This window comes from Chlamydomonas reinhardtii, chromosome 17, assembly GCF_000002595.2.
Source record: "Chlamydomonas reinhardtii strain CC-503 cw92 mt+ chromosome 17, whole genome shotgun sequence".
Lineage (NCBI taxonomy): Eukaryota > Viridiplantae > Chlorophyta > Chlorophyceae > Chlamydomonadales > Chlamydomonadaceae > Chlamydomonas > Chlamydomonas reinhardtii.
The window spans coordinates 16,681-36,566 of record NC_057020.1 but is presented as its reverse complement, the minus strand read 5'-3'; the positions used below and the strand labels follow the sequence as shown (position 1 = coordinate 36,566).

General features: G+C 63.0%; 2 protein-coding genes across 3 annotated transcripts; both read left to right on the top strand.

The window, feature by feature from the left end:
• The first annotated feature begins 391 nt into the window (after positions 1-391).
• Positions 392-9,218, top strand: CHLRE_17g696300v5 (uncharacterized protein). Its single transcript, XM_043071827.1, has 14 exons — positions 392-1,478; positions 1,751-2,244; positions 2,377-2,499; positions 2,700-2,783; positions 2,968-3,016; positions 3,659-3,697; positions 4,448-4,480; positions 4,686-5,005; positions 5,159-5,315; positions 5,701-5,916; positions 6,096-6,158; positions 6,328-6,474; positions 6,680-6,855; positions 6,990-9,218. The coding sequence occupies exons 1-14, from the start codon at positions 612-614 to the stop codon at positions 7,864-7,866; spliced, it is 3,645 nt and encodes a 1,214-aa protein (XP_042914286.1). The 5' UTR covers positions 392-611; the 3' UTR covers positions 7,867-9,218.
• A 1,033-nt stretch (positions 9,219-10,251) lies between these two features.
• On the top strand, positions 10,252-18,973 carry CHLRE_17g696250v5 (uncharacterized protein). 2 transcript variants are annotated; one of them, XM_043071826.1, is made up of 17 exons: positions 10,252-10,549; positions 10,617-10,699; positions 10,783-10,914; positions 11,100-11,176; positions 11,392-13,158; positions 13,312-13,578; positions 13,711-13,962; positions 14,147-14,597; positions 14,745-15,049; positions 15,162-15,244; positions 15,431-15,662; positions 15,785-16,069; positions 16,194-16,342; positions 16,493-16,612; positions 16,801-17,004; positions 17,177-17,858; positions 18,063-18,973. In XM_043071826.1, exons 1-17 carry the CDS (start codon positions 10,446-10,448, stop codon positions 18,189-18,191), a joined length of 5,322 nt encoding a protein of 1,773 aa, XP_042914285.1. In that variant the 5' UTR covers positions 10,252-10,445; the 3' UTR covers positions 18,192-18,973. The 2 variants fall into 2 exon arrangements, with proteins under 2 accessions (XP_042914285.1, XP_042914284.1); XM_043071825.1 differs by having other exon boundaries at positions 11,389-13,158.
• Positions 18,974-19,886: the final 913 nt, after the last annotated feature.

Sequence of the window (19,886 nt, the reverse complement as noted above, 5' to 3'; positions counted from 1 at the left end):
CCCCACCGCTGTGCCTCAACGTCACAAGCCTCTTATGAGGTCAGATTCTCAATCGGAGTATCCAACCAACTGGAAGTGAGGGAGAACCTCAATGCCGTTTTTGGACAGTGGCTCCGCAGCGGGTGTCGGGTGAGACCGGGTGATGGGCGGGCCGTGGCAGGGGATGCCTCCTGATAAATTTGTACCGCAACTGGGATGGGGGCGGGAGTGACGGCGGGTTCGCCTACGTCGAACCGGGCGACCGTGCCGGACCGTGCAAGCCGTGGTATGCTGCCGCCTGCGGGCAAGGCTGCGGCCTGAGCACCTGAGGGCACGAAGGTGACTCCAAGATGGGCCTCGCGCCGCCCATGCCCCAACATGCCTCATTCTGTTTCAGGGACTCCTTTGCCATCATATACAGGGCAGTAATAGCAGCTTCAGGCAAACAGCTCGCGAGGTCTAGGTTCTACCTTCCACCACAATTCTGTAGGCCTGTGACCTGTCAGAAGTCACTGAAGAAATTCTTAACAATATCGTTGCTACAACCTAAAACCAGATCGCGCAGCTCGCTTGATCAGGTGGCTGGTCCCATTCCGCAAGTCGCCGCTTCGGCGGGTCGACTCCTTGAAGGAATGGACGCTTCAGCACCTCCATTTGTCCCTCGACAAGTTAGAGATTCCGCGCCACTTTACGTTGCGTCGGCCAGCCCATCCGATCCTAGCCTTAGCGCTGCCGCGGACACCGGGCGCGGCAGCGGTCGTGGGATTCGCGGCCGCGGAAGGGCCCGAGGCGGCGTGGATGGTCGCGGTGTTCGCAGCCGGGGGCCGCACGAAACGGCGGGCAGTGTGCCCGCCGCCGAGTTAGGGGGTGCTGTGCACTTGAATGCGCAAGAGCCTCAGCAGGAGTTCCCAGACCTAGCCGTTGGCCGCCGCGGCCGTGGCCGGGGGCGTGGGGAATCGCGGCGCTCCGCCTTTGAGCCCGCTTTCACGGCACGCCACCCTGACCACGAGCAGCCAGCCGCCAGCCCACACGACTCTGTCAACCCGGCTGAACCGATGGCTGCCAGTGCGGGGGCAGCGGGACCCAGCGGCAGGGGTAGCCGGGAACAAACGCGGGGCCGTGCTGGTGACGGCCTTCCACGCCGGGGGAGGCGTGGTGGCGAGGACCGGCTCGACGTGCACTGCCACGGCCAGCCAGCCGCTCCGGCGGGGCCTGACGTGGGGACTCCCGAGGGCCCTGGCGGCGACAACGGCGCGCAACGGCTCGTATCAGCCCGTGGAGGACGCCGCGGCAACCAGGTCCGAGTTCCCAGGAGCGAGATGGTTGGAGGCCGTGGCGGAGGCCGCGCGGCGCGGCGGTCTGCAACCGAGATGCCCGGGGCAGCAGCTGGAGCTGAAGACGGCTCTGCAGCGGAGACGGTGGCGGTGCCTGGCGGCGCAGAGGCCTCGGACTCGGATTCAGACGTGGAGAAGCTGACATGCGTAATCTGCTGCGAGGAGGTGGGTGCGCGCGTGCCTGTGTGTTTGTATGTATGCTGATATGTATATCCGAGAGCTGGTTCATGGACTGCGCCGGGTATGTGAGCTCCATGTGCATTTTGCTGCTGCGACATCAACACATTGTGCATCGTTGCGCAACTCGCCCTACGAACTCGTATGCACGAGCATGTTGGACAGCTGTCAAGGAGCTTGAAGAACGCTGAGCAGAGCATGAGGATTTGCAAATTATCACTCGAACCCCACGCTTGAACCCCTTCCGGTATGTCCCTCAGGTCGGCTGGCTGGCGGTGGGCCCCTGCGGTCACACGCACACGTGCGCGCGCTGCTGCTTGCGGCTGCGGCTGCTTTACCGGGACAACAAGTGCCCGCTGTGCAAGCAGGATAACAAGGAGGTGGTGGTCACGCGGCCGCCACTACCGCCCGGTGCCACTTTCGAGTCGCTGCGGGCTGGCGAGTTGCAGCCACAGCCACCGGCGGCGGCCTCGGCCTCGGCTGCGTCCAGCAGCGGCGGCACTGCCAGTGGTGGCGGCGGCAGCGGCCGTGGCCAGTCATCGTTATGGCAGCAACCTCGCTGGGCCAAGGGCGTGTTGGTGCTGGACCCGCTGACAGCGGCCGCAGGGGGCGGGCCCGGTGCTCCGGCGCCGCGGCGGCGGGTTCGCCCGCTGCACCGGTCGCTATTGGCCATGACGTCCACCAGCTGCGCCGTTTGCGACAAACACGGCAAGAAACCCTTCGGGACCATGGGGCTGCTGCTGGGCCATCTCAGGTAGGGTCGGGGTGTCGAAAGTATGGTCGGTGGGTATGAGTGGCAATGCCCTTATCCGTCTTGCCTCGTCTGTCCTCTTGCGCCTATCCACACCCACCTGACCTATTGCGGGCTCACATTGCAACGTTGCAGGTCGGCTCACGGCCGCAGCCTGTGTGAGGTGTGCCTGGGTGCGGGCCTGCGCTTCCCGCTGGAGTACCCGCCGCTGGAGCCGCAGGCGCTTGCAGCGCACATGGAGGCTGAGCACCCGCGGTGGTGGGTGGCGATCCTTTAAGGGGGTGGACGGATTGCCATACCAGTCTTGCTCGCTTTGCTCACTTGTGCCGCGCTTTGGTCCACACGCGTTGTGTTTGACTTGTTGCATGTGTTTGCATGCTAACACGTAAACTGTGTGCTCTTGCTTGCTCCTGATCTTATGCCCGGACCTCCCTGCCTGACCCCTCACCACCACCCAGCGAGTTTTGCAACCTGCACTTCTACACGCGGGACGAGCTGTACTCGCACATGACGCAGCGCCACTTCACATGCCACGTGTGCGGGTGAGCGGCTGGCTCCGGCGCCGGCGTGCAGGCAGTGGCAGCTGGGACGCACTCACGTGTGGAGCTGGGAGCGCTGCGGGTCGGGCAAGCTCATGCAGCTGGCTGTTACTCGGGCTGAGGCAATTACCTGACTGTGTCAAACGCTGCCGTGTGCCTGACGCGCGTCGCCTGCCACGGTCTGCAGGCGGCTGGGGCTCATGTACCGCTACTTCGCGGACGCAAACGCGCTGCAGGTGTGTGTGCGTGTGCGCGCGCGCGCGTGTGTGTGTGTGTGTGTGTGTGTGTGTGTGTGTGTGTGTGTGTGTGTGTGTGTGTGTGTGTGTGTGTGTGTGTTAAAAAGAAAACGAAAGCTCGCCCAACGACGCGCCGGAGTTACTCACCGATACCTACCAATCTACCGAGCGTCGCGTGACTGTCGGGACCCAGGTAATCATACTTACCCGCGATAAGGCTGGAACCCCACAGGCGACCATTCGGCCTGACCCCGCGATGCACCTGTATGCGTCCATGCTCTGCACCCTGGGCGCGCTAAACAACGTTTACCCAGCACGCTTTAATCCCAGATTCCCGCCCGCTTGTTGTAGTCGAGCTCAGTGTGTGTGTGTGTGTGTGTGTGTGTGTGTGTGTGTTTGTGTGTGTGTGTGTGTGTGTGTGTGCGTGTGTGTGTGTGTGTGTGTGTGTGTGTGTGTGTGTGCACGCGGTGGGGTGCCATGAGCTGTATATGGGGACGTGGCGCGTGTGCATGCCGCATGCGCCAGTGCAAGCTATTAGGCGTGCTGGTGCAAGCGCGGGCACGCAGGCAATGGGCGTGTTCACGCGCGCGGAGATATAGCTTTTAACACGCCAATGCGCACGTCACCTCTTCACCCCGCCAGGTGCACATGACTGAGGAGCACCACCCCTGCGAGCACCCGGTACGTGTGGCTTGAATGCGGGCTGGTAGAGTGTGGACCCACACGGGTATGACGCCGGTCTGGGAGAGGGGTCAAACGGCACAGCCTGGTTACCTGCCTTGGCCTTGTCGTCCGGTCCCCAAACTCCCGGGCGGACGACACGGCCTAGACTGGTCTAGCTCGCGTGGCGTCCGGGGGATGCGTTCCGCCCAGCTTGGCACGGTCGGCGACGGTCGTCAGGCCGACCTCCGAATCAGCTACCAGCGTTCTACAAGTATCACCTTGATACTACAGAGACCTCAAATATTTTGTTTGCGGCCTATTCAGTGACGTCGCGGTGAACAGGCTTCTCAAGTCTGCGCAATTACCGCGCTTTGATGCCAATTATTGTTGCCGTCATCAAACATACATGCAAGGAGACTAGAAACATGCTCCCGGGCTTAAGAGTGCGACCCTGGCGAAAGCATGCCTCGCGAAATGTGGTGACAGCCACCCTCGCAGAATGCGACGGGAGTCAAACTTTTACATCCTTATATGTCATATAAGTCAATTCCTGAAAGAGGGAGGCTAAGTCTACGCGAGCGTGGAGAAACACGTGTGGACACGTTTTTGCCCCTCTTCAGACCGGCGTTATACCCGTGTGTGTGGACCGGGATGCGGCTATTGTTGGGAGGTATAAGAAAGGCGGTGGTTGGCATGGACGGTATCACGTGCACATGCGCTCATGACCCGTTGGCGTCCACCATGACGGCTTGCGCCAACGCTGCACAGGACTGCTTCGGCTGCATGATCGCCTTTGCCACGGTGAGTAGCCGCATGGCTCAATGCGAACTGGAAAAGAAGTGCGCGGTGCTACAAGCGGTGGAGCGGGGTTGCTCGATGTGGTATTGCAGGAGCACGCTTCGGGCCATGTTTGGATTGGTATTCGGTGTAGGGGTGCAACGCCAAACAAGATATACACGGTGCGCGTGCTAACATGCCCTCTTTCGCGGCTGGCCAACTCGTGCAGCAAGATGAGCTGCACACGCACATTCGCGAGCGGCACAGCGCTCACATGCCGCGCTGGGACCAAAGCCGGGCGAGGCCACTGCTCTTCGACTTCATCGGCCAGCGCGGACCGGGCGCCGCCGCCGCCGCCGCGCCCGCGGAATCGTCGTCGGGCCGGGGCGGCAGCCGCGCGCAGCGGGGCGGGCGCGGTGGTGACCGGGACGGCCGCTCTGAGGCGGCACGGACTCGCGGCGGCAGTGGCCCAAGCCGGCCCTCCATCCAGGACCCGGAGGCCTTCCCCTCGCTGTCTGGGCTCACGTTGGGCGCAGCGGCGCCGTCAGGGTGAGTCGATTTTTATTTTCTACAACGTTCAGACGCCAGGAATATGCAAGTTCTTTTGCAGCAACAGTCCAGCCTTGGCAGTACTACAGCACACGCATGTCGTGGTGGCCTTCCAACCATCTCTTCCACACACTGTGTCTTCCCCCCACGCAGCCTGGGTGATGTGCGGGACACGGACGGCGGGCTGGTGGTGCTCGATGACGACCTGGGTATGGCCAGAGAGCGGCCCGGGCCGGGGCCGGCGCACCGCGGGGCCCAGCCTGCACAGGCGGGGCCGGCCAGCGGTGGGGCGCCAGGCATGAATGCGCTCGTGAGTGCTCGTGACTGTGCTTGCCTTGTCCGAATCTGTACTCAGCTGAGTATCTAATGCTGAGCCCATGCTGCCTACTTGGTCCCTCCCTTGCGTTCTCAGAAATCTTACCCAAAAGACACAGCGCCTCAACCGGTAGCCCAGAAACCTGCACCACTCAACGCACCACCTCATTGCGTGCCCACACGCTCAGCCGTCCTGCCATCCTACTTGTTAGCGCACGTTGCTGATGGCCGTGATGCCAGCCCTGTTTTGCGACAGCTCCCCGCCATTGTGGGAACAAGCCTAGCCACATGGCCATAATGCATGTCCAGTGTAATAATGTATGCCCAATTCTGTGAGTATAATATAGCGCCATATGCACCAAATGCATCAAATGACACAGGGCCCCGGAACTGGACCGGGCGCTCGGTTGGCGGGCGTGTGGGGCGGCCGGGTGGCCGGCGCCGGCACGTTTGTAGAGGACTTCCCGGAACTCGGGCTGGCGGCTGGAAGCGGCGGCGGCGGGTCTGGTTGGGGCGGCAGCACGTGGAGCCGGCCGGCAGCTGCGCCCGCGGCTCCAGCTGCCACCAGCTCAACACCTGGGGCTTCACTGCGCAAGGTGGGTGGGTGCGCGGGTATGCGTGCAGATGGAGGTGGCCTCGTGTCGCAGCTTGATGTCGTAGATCGGCGTGTTCTGGAAGGGGGCTAACGGACAGGATTACTACTCCGCCAAAATGCAGTCGATGGTGCCATGTTATAATGACGATGCCTCTTCCCTTACGCACGTAACGCTGGCAGGTGACAGTCAAGTGCCCGTGCGGCCGGCGAGTGGATCACCTGGCGCTGCGGGCGGACGAGGAGGTGCGCGTGCAGCACTGCCACCAGTCCGTGCGAATTGACTGGCCCAATCAATGCAAGCTCACAGATAGACCAGTTTCAGCTCGACAGCCTGTGGCTTAACCTGTCACGCGCTGTCTGCACGTTTCTGTAGCCCTTCACCTTTCCTGCCCTCAATGGACGCCTTGTGCAGGTGCCTGCCCTGCGCTGTAACCGCGACTGTGAGGCCGCCCAGCGGCGCTCGCAGCTGGCTGACGCGTTCGGCGTGGCGTCATCCGACAGCCACGTCTCCTACTTCGAGCGGCACCGCACGCCCAACTACCCGGCTTCGCTGATCCAGGTGCGTGTAGCTTTGCGTGGTCGCTGAGTCCCAGATGCGGCTCGGCCCCGCCTGCATGCATTATCACATGCGCTGCGCTGTCTGGCTATGCTGCATTCCGTCGGGTTTCAGCCGTGTTCTCAGGGCCACTGTGCACGCATGTTCATACGTAGGCCGGGTTTGCTCAAGCTCCTTCCCTCCTGCTCATTCTTCCACGCCACTGCAGTCTGCCCAATCTCTGGGCGCGGAGTGGGTGGCGGGTGTGGAGCGGGAGCTGGGCCGCTTCCTGGCCGACCCCTCCGGACCCCGCCGCACCTCGCTGCCGGCCGGCATGAGCCAGGCGCAGCGGGCGCTGGTGCACGAGCTGGCCGCACACTGGGGCCTGGCCACACACTCCATCGGGTGAGTCGGCTGTAGTGGCGCACACGGTTACATTTTGAGGGGCAGGTCTGCGGTGTGATGGCCAACACTGTCAAGAGCATGCAGTGCTTCGGCTCTGTCTAAGTCCGTCAGCGTTTCATCATTACCGTTTACAGTGCGGGAGCGATGCGGGCGGTCCAGGTGCTGCGAGCGCCCTCCAGCGGCGCGCCCACGCGGATGCTGTCTGCGGTGGCTGCGGCCATGCCGCCCGACGAGGTGGCTCGCATGCTGGCTGCGCTGCCCGGCAACACCGGCACCGGGGCGGGCTGGGTACTGCGGCTGGTGGATGTGGAGCCGGGAGCCAACATGGGCTACTACTTGCGGCGCTGGGAAGGCGAGTACGTGCTGACCCCTGGCCCCGGCAGCGGTTCCTCAGCACCCTCCACCTACCTGGTCACCTTCGCCCGGGAGGCGGCTTTCCATGACTGCTGCTCTACCTTGGGCGGCGGCGTCCGGGGTGTGTTCAGGACCCAGGTGGAGAGGTTGGCGGCTAGCGGCTCCAACTCAGCGTCTGCACCCGCATCTACGCACGAGGGAGCCGCGCAGCCCCGGGCGGGCTGGACGGTACTGCGTAGCAACCGCAAGACGCCCAGTGGAGCGGCTAGTGGGGCCGGTGGCAGTGGCAGTGGCGGCCCAAGCGCTGGCGCTGTGCGGTCGGCGCTGGCTGCAGATGCTTGGGGCGAGGACACGTCCGAGCGGCGGCAGCCGAGCGCTGGCACAGGCAGCATCGGAGCAGCTGCTGGTGCGACAGCATTTGCCAAGCCTGGTGGTGGATCCGAGCCCCAGCTTCCGGGCCGTGGACCGAAGCTGGATTTGGCCAAGGAGACCAAGTGGTCGGCGCTGGAGGCCGAGGAGGGAGAGGAGGAGGTGGAGGAGGCCATGGCTGGGGGCGGTGAGAGCGCTGCCGCGGAAAGCGCGCATCAAGCGGCCTCGAGCACGCGTATTGGCCTAGCTCAGACCAGTGACGATCTGCCCACATGGGACGAGGACTAGACGAAAACAGGACGACGCTGTTTCACGACCACTGGCAAGTCAACTGCAATCTGTGGACGGTACCTGTACTAGGTGGTGCCCCCCGAGCCACTGCGTAGTACGGTAACTTGTGGCCTTATTACCGGTACTAGTTGGTGCCACTGTGGTTGTGGGTTCGTCGTATAGCACGGCTGCTGCAACGTTACGTGGTGGGTTCGAGTGACTGCAGATTGGTACTACAGTACATTGCTTGTGTGACTGTGACTCAGAGCGAGCAGACTGGTCCCCTGCGAGCTCGGAGGAGGCCGGGCGTGTTCAGCGGCAGTCAAGTCTAGCACATTTGGCAAGCTAGCGAACGCGAGGGACGTCCTGTAGCGGGTGAAACATAGCCCCTACAGCGAAGGACTGCGACGGCAGTCCACTTGGTCCGATGCGATGCCCTCTCCACACTTTGCTGCGTATCAGGGGCCTCACAGCTCAGTCATACTGTCGCCCGGCCATTGCTTTGCTGCATACTGTTGCATTTTCTCTGTGTTGCATTTGGTGCTCATCCGTGGACGCAGGTCATCTTCCTGCAGGTGCGCTGCGGCTCTGCATCGCGAGCGAGTGTGGCGTTGCGGTGTGTCTGTGTGGTGCTATCGCCTGGCCGGGCGCCCGGAGCGTGAGGAATGCGCATCAGCAAACTTCCAGCCAGCCAGCAACTCCGGCGTTCGACCAGCCATGCACTCCTGCCCTGCCCTGCTCTGCCGCTGCAAACTGTTTGCTGTCTGCTTGGGGTATGGGCGTCAGCTGCACCCTATGGGACCTCGCCAACCTGCCTGAACCCTGTCCCATCACATACTAACAGCTCAGCTAGTTGCATGGCGCCAGCAACACCAGTCTAGCGGGAGCGCCTCATGTTACGCGACGTAGTATCAGCGGACAGCGCTGATACTAGGCGTCGCTGTCAGCTAAGTGCGCCCCAACAACCGTACGGCAAGTCGCATGCTCGCCAAGTCACGCACACGCACACTAACCCTAGCCTAGACATACGTCACCCTGTGACCTGCACTGACCCGCACACCCTGTGACGGCGAAATGCACTGCCGGCATACTGGCTTGACAAAGTCGAATGCAAGTGCGAGACAACAACACAACCGTAGTGAGGAAGCGCCGCGGGTTAGAATTGGGAATGTCGCGGCTGAGGTTCGGGGTAGAGCTGCGCCGCGGACCGAGTGCGACTTAGCGAAGAATTTGCTGGTGTCGCACGGTGGAGCTGGCGCTGGAGTGTGAACATTATAGGCTGATATAAAGCAGGGAGACGCAGGAGGCGGCAAGCTGACAGGAGAGGCGGGGATGGCGAGCGCAACTGGCGAGTGTAACTGGCACGGTCGGTCGCAGCTGCCTGGTCAGTGGATGTTGCGCACGGCAGGGGGGGGGAAGGAACAAACTTCTTTGACCCCATGCCACAAAACCTCCTGGACCCCCCGACCGACCGACCGACCCCCCTGCCGTACGACCCCACGTGAGCGTCTCTCACTGATGTCACATGGAGACTATGTGAATTGACGCTAATCCGTAACGGCCAAGGCTTGGTGTGGGTCCTAACGACAAGGCTGCCGTCGGCCATCAAAGCTTCCGACTGTGTCAGGATCCCGGGATGCTTCACAGGATCCCGGGAAAACTCCATCAATCTCTTCCGGCACACAATAAGCACCATCATACGGGCAAACTCAATTGCAAGCTTCAGCGCACGCCTCGGTCCCACAATAGGTCGGTGGTCGGCCCTGGACACCTGGACGTCTGTGGAATGGCTGCCAGTCAAGATTTGCATGCAGCTGAACTGGAGGTATACAATTGTAGAGCTCATCGGCAGTTGATTGAAACCAACCTGGTTAAAAACGGCTAAAGGGGCTTTGAAGGCAGTTTTAGAGGGGCGATGCAGGTCAACGGTGGGGGGAGGTCGGTGGTCGGTCCAGAGGGTGTGTCCGGAGGTAGGTCATGGGGTCAGAATGTTCTCCTCTTACTCCCCTCTGGGGCCATTGCCCAACGGCAAGTAACGCGAGTTGCTGCCTGCCTGAGGAGCTGGGCCCGATGCACGGAAGACGTGACAGCATGGTACGTTGTACTAACAAGGGCCATATGTACGGTATCGCTGTTCAACTGCTGGCAACAGCCAACAGGACCAAAACATGCAATCTGTGGCCACCCTGGCGGTGCTACTGCCATTCGGACACAGTGATGCACATCGTCAGCAGTTAAGATGGGCATCACGCCGTCACCGGCAGGCCAAGACGGACGTCAACGGCGTGCATGGAAAAGCTGGGCAGGTCGGGAGCCGGGCAAGTCGGGTTGGGAGGCCAGTGGGACGCTGGAGGCCCCGAACCAACATATACTGTACAAACATTGATAAAGAATTTGTAATTGATGCAATAGCGCAGACGGCCTTGTCGTTTGCGAGAAGCAGCCGCTGAGTGGGCCCCATGCGAGCCGAACAATCAACGCCGGGCTAAAGGTCGGGCGGAACACAAGGATCCTCACAAAACTTCAAACCAATACTACACTTGTACATCAAGCAACGTGAGAGAAATCTAACCTTTTAGTGCCTTCGGGGCAAGGCCATGGCCCGCAGCGAGGGTCGCGGCCAAGGACCGCCTGCGGGCGGTCGTGGTGGCGGTCGTGGTCAAGGGGGTGGCCGCGGCCAGCACCCAAATGCGGCGAAGAAGTACGTTGTGGTGTTGCTCCTCGCTCGGCTTCCAGGCTTGCTGACCCGCTTTGCTCTTGCCTCGCAGGCCGCAGGACAATGGGAGTGCATCAGAGAAGCCAGTACAGCAGCAGGCTGGATCGGCTGCCGCGGAGTCGGCGAAGCCCACGGGTGAGTTGTCGGCGCTTTCCTTGAACCATCGCTCGCGTCCCTGCGGAGCGGCACCGAGTTGAGCGCGATCGATTACCACGCAGGCGCCTGGGGATCTGGGCCCTCCTTCAAGGAGAAGCTGCTAATGGCACAGAAGCAGGAGGCTGCTGCCGCAGCTGCTGCTCCGGCTGGCTCGAATCAGCCGCCGAAGGCCACTGCGAACGGCCCTGACGCCGGTGCGCCTAGTTGCAAGCTGGATGTATCATTGTGTATCCGTCTTCCTGGGGGACTCGCTGGGTCGGTTGGTGCCAGTTCTGACGCGGCGGCTGAGATCCATGCTGTTGGGCCCCGGGCCTCCGCGTTTGAACCGTTCAAATATCCATTAGTTGAAGCTTATGGTCGGTGTGCTTGTCTTTTGCAGGTGCTGCACCGGCGGACAGTGACATTCAGTTCGGCAGCTTTGCGGAGACTGAGGGCGAGGTGGCTCAAAGCAAGGAGGTAAGGTTCTAAGCATAAATGCCAAAACCTGCCTTGATACTGTGGTAAAACCGGCCTTGCTGTGGGTGCGTGCGCGAATGACAAGGGAGCAGCTTGGCTGGGCAGGAGGCAGGGGCCTCGCACGCGCTGTACAGGCACACAGGCCGGTCACGCAGCGCCGTGACGATCTCCTCAACCCCTCTTATGCTGCGCATTCTCGTTGCGTATGTCAGCAGCCGGCGGCTCCAGCTGGGCCTCTGCCCACGGCAGTGCCCGCGGCGGTTGAGGCTGTGCGGCAGCAGTCGCGTCAAGTGATCAGGACTAACAGCGCACCAGCGTCGGCGAACCCAGCTCAGGAAGGCGCGCGTGAGGGGCCTGTATTCGTGCCCCACAAGGTGGAGCGGGCTCCGCAGCAACCTAGCCGTATGGCAGCGGCGGCACCCGCACAGGTGGAGGGCGGGGTGCAAGCTCCGCAGCCGCCGCCGCAGCTGCTGCCGCCAAGCGCTGCACTGGAGATGCCGACAGCGCCAGTGCAGGGCGCGACGGTTGCGGCACGCGAGGGTGGCGTGCAGCAGCGGCAGGGAGGCCATGGCCGCCAGGCGGGCCACGACCGACAGCAGCAGCCCCACGCGTCAGGCCCTATGCCGTACGCACATGCTGGCGGAGCTGCAGTGCCGGTAGGACCGGGTGGCGGGCCGGGGCCGCATCACGGCGGTCCCCGGCATGTGGGGCACCCGGTGCACCACCCGCCGCCTCCGCCCCAGCAGCAACAGCAACAGCAGCAGCCTCCGCCTCCGCCGCAGCAGGGCTTCGGACCGGGCCCTGCCGGCCAGGCACCCCAGCCTCCGCATCATCACATGCAGGGGCCGCCGCCGCAGCCAGCAGGCCCACGCGGCGGACCTGGCAGCCGTGGCGGGCCGCCTCCTCCCCAGCCGGTGCCGGTGCAGGTGCCGGTGCAGGGTGGCTACCCGCAGGGGCCTTACATGCCGTCTTACGGCCCCCCGCCCACTGCGCCAATGAACATGCCCCCGCAACAGCAGCCTCACGGGTACGGCGCAGTGCCGGTCCAGCACGGCAGCGGCATGCCGCCCCCGCCCCCGCCGCCGCAGTATGTGGTGGGCAGCCCCAGCCAGTACCCGCCGCAGTTCATGGGCGCGCCGCAGGCGTACTTCCCTCCGGGCACTGTGCTTGCTGGTCCCAACGGCCCACTGTCCATCGGCCTGATGGCGGTGCCCATGCCGCCGCCCGGCCACCCCGCACACCATCACCCCGGGCCGCCTAGCGGACCCCACGGCGGCCCGCCCGGCCACATCATGGCCTCCTCGCCCACAATGGGCTTCCACGTGCCGCCCCAGCATCAGCACCAGCATCAGCATCAGCAGCAGCAGCACCCGCACCCGCACCAGCACCAGCATCCGCACCCGCACCCGCACCCGCCGCCGCCAGCCAACTATGGCCCGGGGCCAGCCGGGCCGCAACCAGCTGCGATGCCCATGTCCATGCCGCCGCCCGTGCCCAGCAGTGGGGCGCCCAACGCCCCAGTCGCTGCCGCCGCTCAGGCAGCCATCAACGCCACCAACACAGCACCGGTGTCAGCAGTCCCCACAGTCGTGCCCGCTGCACAGCCTCACCACCCGCCGCCGTCACACGTGCCTGCTCCCAGCCCCGCACCCGCACCCGTGCCGTCCGCGATGCAGACCGCCGGTGCGGTACCCAGCGGAGTTGGAGCGCAGCCCGCTGCACCTGCGGCGGCCGGCCCTGTCGCCGCCAAGCCCGTGGCCACTCCCCCTCCTCCGCCCGCGAAGAAGGTCCTCAAGATTGTGGACCCCAACTCGCACAAGGAGGTCAACCTGGCGGACTCGGCGGCCGCTGCGCTGGCGTCCACGGCGGGTGCGGACGCCAAGCCGGCGGACGCGGCGGCGGCGCCGCCCAAGCCCGCCCCGGTGCCGGGCGTGCAGGCGCCACCCAAGAAGGTGCTCGAGATTAAGGAGCCTACCGTGAGGGTAAGCATGGGCAACATGCACATCCAGCAGGGTAGTGATATGCAGGATGTGGCGCAGCTGCAACCCAGGCCAAGGATATGGCGTGTTGACTTGTGTGCACGTGAATAGTGGTAGGCGCGAGCCTGACATATGTTTCACTATTCGCGCACACAGCCCAAGCCGGCTGCTGTGGAGGCCCCCAAGACTGTTGAGCCGGCCAAGCCGGCTGCTGCTGAGCCGGCCAAGCCGGCTGCTGCTGAGCCGGCCAAGCCGGCGGCGGCGGCGCCCGCTGCCGCTGCCGCCGCTGCAGCACCTGCACCAGCGGCTCCTGCAGCCAAGCCGGTGGCATCGGCGTTTGCGGAGGCGGCCGCCATTCCCGCCAAGGAGCCGGCGTCGTTCCAGATTGACGTGGCGGACGATGAGGAGGGCGACGAGGTCAAGGTGCGAGCTGGGAAGGGGTGCGGGTCGGAAGGTGTCTGGCGGAATCTGTGGCAACAGGAGCACAATCGCCATGTAGCATTTCTCATTGTCAGGTTGACACCTATGGCGTGGGTGTGTATGTCGTTCCTGCAGGCGGGCGCGGCTGCTGCTTCCAACTCGGCTGCTGGGGGCTCAGAGGAGGCGGGCTCGTCTGGGGGTGCTGGCGCGGCGTCTGGCTCAGGATCAGGCGATGACGGTGCCTCTGGCGCCGCCGCTGGCGCCCGCAAGAAGAACCTCAAGCAGGCGCTGCGTGACGCGGACGCCAAGGGCGCCAACAACGACATGCTGTCGGCCTTCCGCGACGCTCCGCCGCCGCCGCCGCCGGAGGCCGCCAAGCCCAAGGAGGTGAGCCACCGTGCGCCGCTTGCGATCAAATGGAGACCTGGATGGCGGTCTTGAGCCCAGGCTTGAGAGCATACATGGTCCACGCGTGGTTTCACGCGTATTTGACACCAACTGGGAAGCTGAATGCAAGGGATGGGAATTGCGCCGACATACCCAGTTTTGGGTTGTTTTGCACCGCGCGCAGGTTGCTGCCGCTAAGGAGGAGCCCGCTGCCGCCGCGCCCGCCGCCGAGGAGGTGACGGAGCACTGGGAGGAGCGCGCGGACGAGGCTGCTGAGGCGTCTAGCTTGGGTGCAGGGGATGCGAACGACAAGCGACACACCTACTCGCGTGACTACCTGCTATCCATCGGCAGCCGCATCCTGGAGCCTCTGCCCATTGCGCTGGACTCGTACTTCCAGCAGAACATCCTGCTGGAGAAGCCGCAGGACAACACGCGCATCGGCGTGGGCCTCACGCTGGGCCGCGCGGGCAGCCGGGAGGCGGACTGGGGCCGGCGCGACGAGCGCAACCGTAGCGGCGACTTCCGCGGCGGCGACATGCGCGGTGGTGATATGCGCGGAGGCAGAGACCGGGACGGCATGCGGGGCGGCCAGGGTGGACGTGGCGGCGGTGGCATGGACCGGCGCGGCTCGGGTGAGCAGCGTAAGCTGATTTTGGGGGGGAGTAGGTTGTGAAATGAGCTAGTCTGTGAGTCGAGTGATAGATCAAGTGGAATTAAGGCTTGCGGTCATCATTGCATCTATTGCTAACGTGCCGGTATCTCGTTACCTCACCCTACAGCCAACATGGATGACGGGTGGCAGCGGCGCGGGCCCCCGCCCCCGCCATCCCCCGGCGGCGACATGCAGCGTGGCGGCAGCCGCGGCATGTCTCGCCAGGGCTCGGCCAACCCCGGCTACGGCGGCGGCGGCCCGGTGAACCTGCACAAGACGGAGAACCGCTGGCAGGCAGGCATGAGCATTGCGGAGGACCCCGAGGAGGAGAAGAAGCAGAAGACGTTCAAGGGTATCCTCAACAAGCTGACGCCCGACAACTACGAGAAGCTCAAGTTGCAGATTCTGGCGGTGCAGATCACCCACCAGAAGGTAGTGGATTGCAGAGGGGGGCATTGCTTGGAGTTGCTTGTCCCTGCATCGCTTGCTGATGTTGGAATCTCGCTGCCGTCCTGACGTTCCGCACCTTGGCCGCTCACGGCAGACGCTGGAGGGCTTCATCAATCAAATCTTTGACAAGGCGCTCATTGAGACCACCTTCAGCGAGATGTACGCCAACCTGTGCAAGTGAGTACCGTACCTGAGTATCTGGAGGCTGTGCGAGCAGGGCACCTCAGAAGGACAGCTCGCCGATAAGTGTTTCGGGCGGAGAGAGCGACGGTGACGCTAACCGTCAAGTCAGTAAATGTGCGCCTGTCCAGCGGATTTTATGGTGCTTACTCAGCTCTTTACTTTGCCCCTGCCTACCCGCAGGGAGATCCACCCGAACCTGCCCACCTTCCCGTCGAACGACCCCAGCAGCAACAAGCCGGTGGACTTCCGCCGCATGCTGCTGAACAAGTGCCAACAGGAGTTTGAGGACGGTACGGCTGCGATGCAGAAGGTAAAGGCGCGTGAGGAGCACGACAAGGAGGAGGCGGAGAAGAAGCTGCACGAGAAGGAGAAGAAGGACGAGACCACGCCGGCACAGGGTGACAACGCGCAGGTGTGTGCTCACTTGTGTACAGGTTAGCTTCACGTTCTTAATGTCGGAAGTAATAATTGGGCAGCTGCGTACAATCGCCTCTCAGTGTGGACTGACCACACGTGTTGTCCTGTCCTTTGCAGCCCGCTCAGCTTGAGGAGGGTGAGGTAGCCGCGTCCCCCTCGGCTCCGTCAGTCGACGACGCCAAGGCCAAGGCGCAGGCAGAGGCAGCCGAGGCGGAGCGCGAGCTCAAGGCCCGCCGGCGCATGCTGGGCAACATCCAGTTCATCGGCCACCTGTACAAGTGCGGTCTGCTCACCGAGCGCATCATCCACAGCTGCATTGTCAGCCTCATGCAGGACACCAAGTCACCCCGCCCCGATGACATCGAGTGCCTGTGCAAGCTGCTCACTACGCTGGGCAAGCAGGTGTGCAGTGAACGGGTAGCCGACTAAGTCACCCTGCGAGGGGGGGGGGTGGAACACAGCTAACGGTTGCGCAGCAGTTCCCGTACCTGCCTTCACAGCTACCCCCACCCCCTACTACTTGCAGCTCGAGGAGCAGACGGCCAAGAAGGTGCAGCAGAACCAGAACCCCATGGAGGTCTACTTCAAGCGCCTGCGGGACCTGCGCGAGAGCTCCAACCTGGACAGCCGCATCAAGTTCGCCATCCAGGACGTGCTCGACCTGCGCGCCGCTAAGTGAGACCTGCTCCCGTGCTGGGAGGCATGTTGGGCCAGGTTAAAAGTCCGGGTTTTGTTTGCTGATGCTCCTAGTGCTTTATGCCTCTCAATCCGCATACCTTGCGAACCTCTATGTAATCTCTCTCCGTCCCACTTGTTTGTCTGCAGGTGGGTGTCTCGTCGCAAAGCTGAGGGGCCCAAGCGTATTGAGGACGTGCACCGCGAGGCGCAGGCGCAGCTGGCAGCGCAGGCCTCCCGCGACCGTGAGGAGCGGTACGGTGGCCAGCGGTGAGTTAGATGGGCTCGAGTACTCCGCGATAGGTAGGATGCCGCGCAGTGGACTGGGCTAACAGATTACGATATGCTGGCAAAGTGAGCGTGTAGTTGGGCGTACTGGTTCTAAAGGACAGACACGCTTGTGATGTGATGGCCGAGCACGATGAGCCGACAAGCGGCCATGTGTCACGACAACACAGGGGCCCTGGCGGGCGCGGCGGCCCCATGGGCGGGCGGGACGCGCCTCCTCCTCCTGGGCGCTTCGGTGGCCCACCGCAGCAGGACGAGGCTCGCCTCATGGGCCGCGGCGAAGTGGCTCGGCCGCTGCGCGCTGGCGGCATGGAGCGCCAGGCCAGCTCTGAGGTCAGCCTGCGCCCCACCTCGTCCGTCTTCTCCTCCAAGCGGTGCGTGGCAGACTGCTGCACTTGGACAGCTCGAGTGCGGACTTGGGTGATTGATCTGGGTGGTAGCATCTCAGACGCCATCTGCGCATAGTTATGCTCCAACGCGGGACATCATGTCCAATTGCCAAGAACCCTGCCTGCACGGAGCTGATTACTGCTAACGAATCTGCAGGACGGGCAGCCCTGCGCAGCCCGCGGGTGGCTCTGTGGCGGCGTCGGCTGGCGCTGCGCGCGAGGCCGCTGCGGCCGCTGCGCGTGCGACCGCCCCCGTTGCGGCGGCCGCCGTCGCCGCTTCGCGTGAGGAGCCGCGCGCGCCGCCGCCGCCGCCGCCCGCCGGCATGAGCGAGGAGGCGGCCAAGAAGAAGGGCAGCTCGTGGTGCAAGGAGCTGTACGAGGTAAAAGAGAAGGCGGCTGCGGCGGAGAGCCTGGCCACCTTCAAATCAGACGGCGCGCCGATGGGTGTGCTGCTGGCGGCGGCTGTTCGCGAGGCGTTCGAGGTGCGCGGCATTGCGCCGACGGAGCGCCTCAACCTGCTCAAGGAGCTGCTGGTGGAGCAGCTGACAGCGGCGGACGGCGTGCTGACGTCATCCATGCTTGAGGACGCCTTTGCGCGCTTCATGGGCGACCTGCACACCTGGGTGGAGGACAACCCCAAGGCTGCCGGTGTGGCGGGCTCTGCGGTGGGTGAGCTGGCGGCACAGGGGCACCTCAGCCTCGGCCCCTGCCTTCGTCCAATCCTGGAGGCCAAGGGCTCGGGCGGTGGCGATGATGACGAGGAGGCCGGTGGCGAGGATCTGCCACCTCTGGTAGAGTGTGATGCAGCGGCTGACATCGTCAAGCATGTCCTGGAGTCGGTAAGTGGGCGGGTGTGTGTGAGCAGGAAGCAGGACAGCGGCAGCGCACGTGTGGTTGAGGCCAGATGGGGTGTAGCAAGTGGCCTGCGTTTCATACCGCATCAAAGCATCCATGCAGAACTGTTTCCTGATGTGGCTGCCTTTCCGCACATACGTTGTCGAAGTCGGCTTTGTTTCTGACTGTCCTTCTGGCTTGGCATGCAGGCCACCAAGGTGAGCGCGGATAAGGTGGCGGACCTATGGCGCGCCTCGGGTCTCGACGTCAAGGCTTTCTTTGCGATGCCCGAGGATGCCGAGGAGATGACCACGACATACAGCTGGCTGTCGTCTTAAGGCGGCACATGGACAAGCTGCAGATGGCCACTAGGCGAGGGGTTGAGGGGTGGTTGGTGTGAGGCGCGAGTAGGCATAGAGGGAGAAGAACGCAGGTGAACTTATGACTCGACGGTAGCTTACTGGCGGTGGGTTGGGGATTGACTACGACCAAGAGTAGAGACTGACCGCGCTGGCACGTACAGGTTCTAGGCTGATTGACTGACATGATCAGACGCACGCGTTTGGCTTGCACTGAGCACCACGCTTAATGCAATGCTACCTAACTAGCTAAGCATGGAAACATCGCAGGAGGTATAACACGGTATGATCTTTTGGCTGAATCAAGTGTCAGCGCGGGCTCATCATACGCCCCACCCATTTTGATTAGGGAGGGCAGCCGTGTAATTGGAACCGCTGAAACTGTTGGTACTACGCCCCCCCCTGTTTACAAGTGAGTAACGGAAGTATCACAACGCGGCTGGAGTACCGTTGCCCTCGTGCGTTGCCCTCTGACGCCGTCACAAATGAACACAATAGCTGGTGGGTCACCGGGTGTTGGTCGGTGTAACGGCTCCATCAGCTCGAGGCTAGCCGACTGCGGGCGTTTACACAGCCTGGCTCACTTACAAACAAACTTCTTATACCGAAATGGATCACATACCGACATGGATCACATCTGGATGGTGGCCGCTCCGTGCGGGTGGGGCGCGGCGCCTTGACGGGGGGGGGGGCGAGGACCCCGGTTAACCCCGAGACCAGGAGAAGATGCGAAGGCCGCGGACATGTAAGTACGCGTTCCGTCACCGTTAAAAGTACCGTACTCAAGCGCCCTTGCTTTGTCCTGAAACCCAGCATCACACACCGCGCAATGACCTGCCCGCACTGCATGCACAGGAGGGGCAGGTGCGAACGGCGGGATGGCGATGGTAGGAAGGGATTGTGTGTTCGGGGGCCGTTTGGGGTCCGTTCGGGGGCGGCTAGGTGAAGCGGTCGCCGGGGTCAGGTAAGCGTAGCCACGTAGCAAAGCCACTCACTTCCAAGCTGCGCTTATGCCAGCAGTTGCACTGTTACACGTCCGACATTCACGGGGGCCAGAGAACAGCATCCGTACTCGTCCGTACAGTGTTCTTCTTTCAGCATTCACTTGTTGGGTGCAAAACCTTACATCTCCCCATGTTCCGAGTGCCTTCATTTTGCACCCGTTTCAATCCTGCATGCACATACCGTACTGCCAATTAGTATTCGTGTTCTAAATTTCGTGGTGGGCTCACGAAATATGAATGCGGATGTTACAGAGGGGACAGTCCCAGCAGCCGAAGACGCCGAGCCATCACATGCTATCAGGGCCCAACTTGACTCCACCAACCCCGACTTTGCTGCAAACCCTCCCGCGGCGGGCAAAGTCCGTGTGACTCCGCGCACAGTGAGTACTAGCCCAGGGGGGGGGGTAGTTTCGACTGGGAAAGGCCCCATGTTCTAAAACGAAAGAGCTTGACGAGAGGACTCCAAATCCACTTTCAGAGTTTCAATCAGGGTAGTAATTGCAAAGTTGTGGGCCCTCAAAGTTCAGGGTCGGTCGTCGGGGTTGGGGGTCCCCAAGGTTTCGTCACGCGGATTTGGGTGGGACTGCCAGATTTCGTCTCTGCGCCCTAAACGCCCCTCTAAACGCTCCGCCCATTAGCACAAGTACTAGCACACATTAGCATGCACATA